The 3,996-nt window shown below is 37.6% G+C and overlaps 1 protein-coding gene across 1 annotated transcript; it reads right to left on the reverse strand.

Annotated features, from left to right (window-relative positions):
* Positions 1-2,218: 2,218 nt before the first annotated feature.
* Positions 2,219-3,125, reverse strand: LOC106533973 (uncharacterized; the record flags this gene model as incomplete). Its single annotated transcript, XM_014030461.1, is given in 1 exon segment — positions 2,219-3,125. A coding segment is annotated over 1 exon segment (886 nt), but the record flags the coding sequence as incomplete, so codon positions are not given.
* Between the last annotated feature and the right edge of the window lie 871 nt (positions 3,126-3,996).

A 3,996-nucleotide genomic window follows, 5' to 3' on the forward strand; every position in this document is an offset into this window, starting at 1 on the left:
GCTCCAACCCGAACTTCTATTTCTCTACCAAACAAAAAATTCAAAACCCAATTATAAATCTTACCTCCTATACCAAGTTTTCTTAGTTTAATCAATAATCCTTCTTTCCATAACATATCATAAGCCTTTTCTATGTCAAAGAACACAGCTATCCCTAATTCTTTATTTGCTTGAGCTTTTCTTACTTCTGACACAGAACTGCATCCATCGTATTCCTCCCTTTACAAAATCCACTCTGAAAAAGGACAGAATTTATTTTTACTCTCAATAAAATATGAAAGCCTGTCTGTAACAATCCTCTCCATTATTTTCCCTAATTGAGAAGTGAGAACTATAGGTCTATAATTTGACGGGTCTGATGCATTTTTACCAGGTTTTAACACTGGAATTACATAACTGACTGTTTCCATTCTGCAGGAATACTCCCAGTCATCCAAATCAAATTAAACAATTTTAGTATAACAGTAAGAGATGAATATTTAAAATGTTTGAACATTGTATAACACACTCTATCCTTCCCCGGAGTTGATTGCTTAGCATTATTAATAGCTTTTTCTAACTCAAACATAGTAAAAGGCATTTCTAAATCCTGATTTGAAACTACTCTCCTAGTAGTAACTTCTGGATTTTCATCCAAAGAATTTTCTTTGTTACTTTTCATATCTTCAGATAAATTTTCTGAACTATGCACCTTAATTAATGTTTCTGCTAATAACTCTGCCTTTTCTTTATTACTAACTGCTATTTTCCCATTTAATTCTAAAACCGGTAAGGAAAAGCTCTTTTTAACACCAGTCATTTTCTTAATAACTCTCCATACCTCTGACAATTTGGTCTCTCTTCCAATGGAATGACAATACTGTCTCCAACAAGCCTTCTTAGCTGCTCTAATAGTCTTCCTAACTATAGCTTGTGCTTTCTTATATTGAGTTAATGCCTCAAAGGTATGGCATCTTCTTACCAATTTAAAAGCTTTATTTCTTCCTCTTATAGCAATACTACATTGCTCATTCCACCATGGAATAGATTTTTTCTTTCCTCTTCCCCTTGTTTTAGAAATTGAACATTCAGCTGCATTAATAATGACAGACTTAATCTTTGCATAACACATCTCCACATTACAAAACAAGTTCTCATCCACTTTATTAATTTGACTATCAACTAAATGTTTAAATAATTCCCAATTAGTGCTACTTAGCCTCCATCTTGGAATTTGTCCTTCCTCTTCTTTTATCACTTCAGAACCAATTGAAACTAGAATAGGAAAATGGTCACTGCCCATGGGAGAATCACTRAMCACCTCCCAAGATGTAATTCCAGCTAATCTATTTGAAACCAATGTTAGGTCTAAAACACTCTTTAAATTCCTACAACAATCATATCTGGTTGAGCTACCATCATTAATGCAAACRAGTGAATGTAACTCAAGAAATTCTTCAATAGCCATTCCATTTGCGTCTGTATTAAGACTCCCCCATAAAATATTATGAGAATTGAAATCACCACACCATACAGTCTTACCTACATTTTGTTCATTTGCTTCATTGAGCTCTTGAATGGACAACTTCTTGTTGGCATTAAAAAAAATTTATCACAGACATTTGTCCATTTTCGATCCAAATCTTAATTACTATTGATTCATAATTTTTCCCTATTGATTCCACTTTATACCTTATACCATCTTGAATAAGAGTTGCCACTCCCCCTCCTTGTCTTTCTTTTCTATCATTTCTAATTGATGTATACCCAGGAATTTTAAATTCCAGATGAGATTTAAGCCAGGTTTCTTGYATACAAATCAGGTGAGGTTTAACTGTCAAATCTGAAATATATTTCTTAAACTTCTAGACCGTTACTAATAAGACTTCTTGCATTCCACTGGAAAATAACTAACATAAAGAAGAAGGGCCACCACTGCATGATTGAGGTTGAGGAGATTGTGTTTCATTTAATTTTTCCTTAATTGATTCCCAACTAACATTCTTACAGTCAAGATACTTTTGGGCTGCCTTCACTATTATTTGAATTTTTTCCGTTTTTCTTTGTGTTTGAGCAGTGCAGTTAACAACTTCTACCATAAACAATACAAAATCCTCCTTTGTCATGAGTAGAGTGTCACTTTTAATCTTGGAGCATTCTGTACAATTAGATCTTTCTTTTTCTCCTCCCGACACTTTCTTTGGGTATAATATTGGTTGCACAGGAACTTTTTTCGTTGCTTCTGCATAAGTAATGCCAGTAGTGACTTTAATTTTCTGAACTTCCTCAGCTCTTTTACTAGCTACACATCCCCTAAATCCTGAACTGTGTCCACCTCCACAATTACAACATTTCAGCGGGGCTCCTTCCTCACATTTCCCATTCTCATGATCCCCAGCACATCTCCCACATTTCTGTTTCCCCTTACACACCGCCGCGACATGTCCAAATTTCTGACATTTAAAGCACCGCAACGGCGGAGGAATAAATGGTCGGACATCATAGCTCATATATCCCACAAACACTTTATCTGGGAGTCTTTCCTCTTCAAATTTTAACATGATAGAAAAACTATCACTTCTCTCTCCATTTTTATTTCTTTTCAATCGTTTGGCTTCCACCACTTTCCCTCCTGAAATATTAGACTTAATCTCATCAGCTGGCACATCAGGTGGAATACCCGAAATGACTCCACGTACGTACTTCTTGTCATCCAAAATTCTCCCTCTCACATTCTCACCAAGAACTCTTTTTACATTCAGAGCCCTTTCATTTTGTCTAACATCATTACAAATGATCAATAAAGATCCATCTCTTAATATCTTAACAAATTTCACCTTTCCAACCAGTGAATTGATTTCTTTAGTAAGCTTAATTGGATTCCACTTACCAAAGGACACATCCTCTTTAACAAACTTCAGAACTATTTTAAATTCTGTCATCTTAACTGTTTCTCCTTCAGCCTCAGAAACAGATGATTCTGTACGTTGTTTTGATTTTTTCCTTTTGTGCTTAGCTTTTTGAGTATGCCATATTTCCTCATTTTCCACGCCATTATCACCCTCTTCCATTTCCGCAAAGTCGCTACCTGACACATCATTTCCCTCTGACATCCTTCCAACCATTCACAGTCTGGTCGTGCCTCTTCAGCCACCAACCCCAACGCGTTGTTTCTTCTTACACCACAGACCTTTATTCCACCTTGAAGAACAATTTATACATTTCCAGCCAAAGGGGTTACATCTGTGATGTCATGTTTGAATGATAATAAAGCAAATCTGAATTGAGTGAATAAGTAGATAAATATAATAGTGATCAGATAAAATGATTCGTGTTCTGGAGCTACATGTGACAGGTCTAATTGAGCTTTTAGTTTGGTTCAGAACTGATTCATTGTCAAAAACTGAATCGAGCTCTAAGGCTAACAGGGAGAGTCATATAATCCAGATTAGGGTGACCAATGAGCAGGACTGTTGGTGTGTCTCTGCTGCAGCAGCTGTTAGCTGTGACCAATCAGCTCCAATCAGCTGCAGCTGCTGTGAGGAGGATTTAAAGCAGCTCCTGCAGGTTGCAGTCAGTGTCAGCAGCTCTGAGCTTTGTGTTGGTGCAGTCTGTCAGTGGTACCTGCAGCAGGATGAGGTGAGGCAGTTCCAGTCTCTAACTGGGTTTCTACATGTTCTAACATTAGATGATCCATGTTGACCTTCTGCTCTGAACTCTTATTAACCTGATGAGCTGAATGTTCCTGCAGGATGTTGTGGATTTCTTTCCTGCTGATTGGAAGCATGACCTGTGTTGCTCCACAACAAGGTGAGTGTAAACAGGAAGTGATGTGAGCAGGTTGAAGCTGATGCTGACTGTAGATGTTTGTCCTCAGCTGGTGAAGATGGATCACCCTGGTGGTGGTATGCTTCATCTTCTGGACAAAATCCCTCCGAGCCGAGGGAGAACCCTGCAGGCCAGTCTGGTTCTGGCAGCTATCCAGGAATGTACTACAGCGGTACTGGTTCTTATGGG

The sequence above is a fragment of the Austrofundulus limnaeus genome, unplaced genomic scaffold (assembly GCF_001266775.1).
Source record: "Austrofundulus limnaeus strain Quisiro unplaced genomic scaffold, Austrofundulus_limnaeus-1.0 Scaffold1065, whole genome shotgun sequence".
NCBI classification, from domain to species: domain Eukaryota; kingdom Metazoa; phylum Chordata; class Actinopteri; order Cyprinodontiformes; family Rivulidae; genus Austrofundulus; species Austrofundulus limnaeus.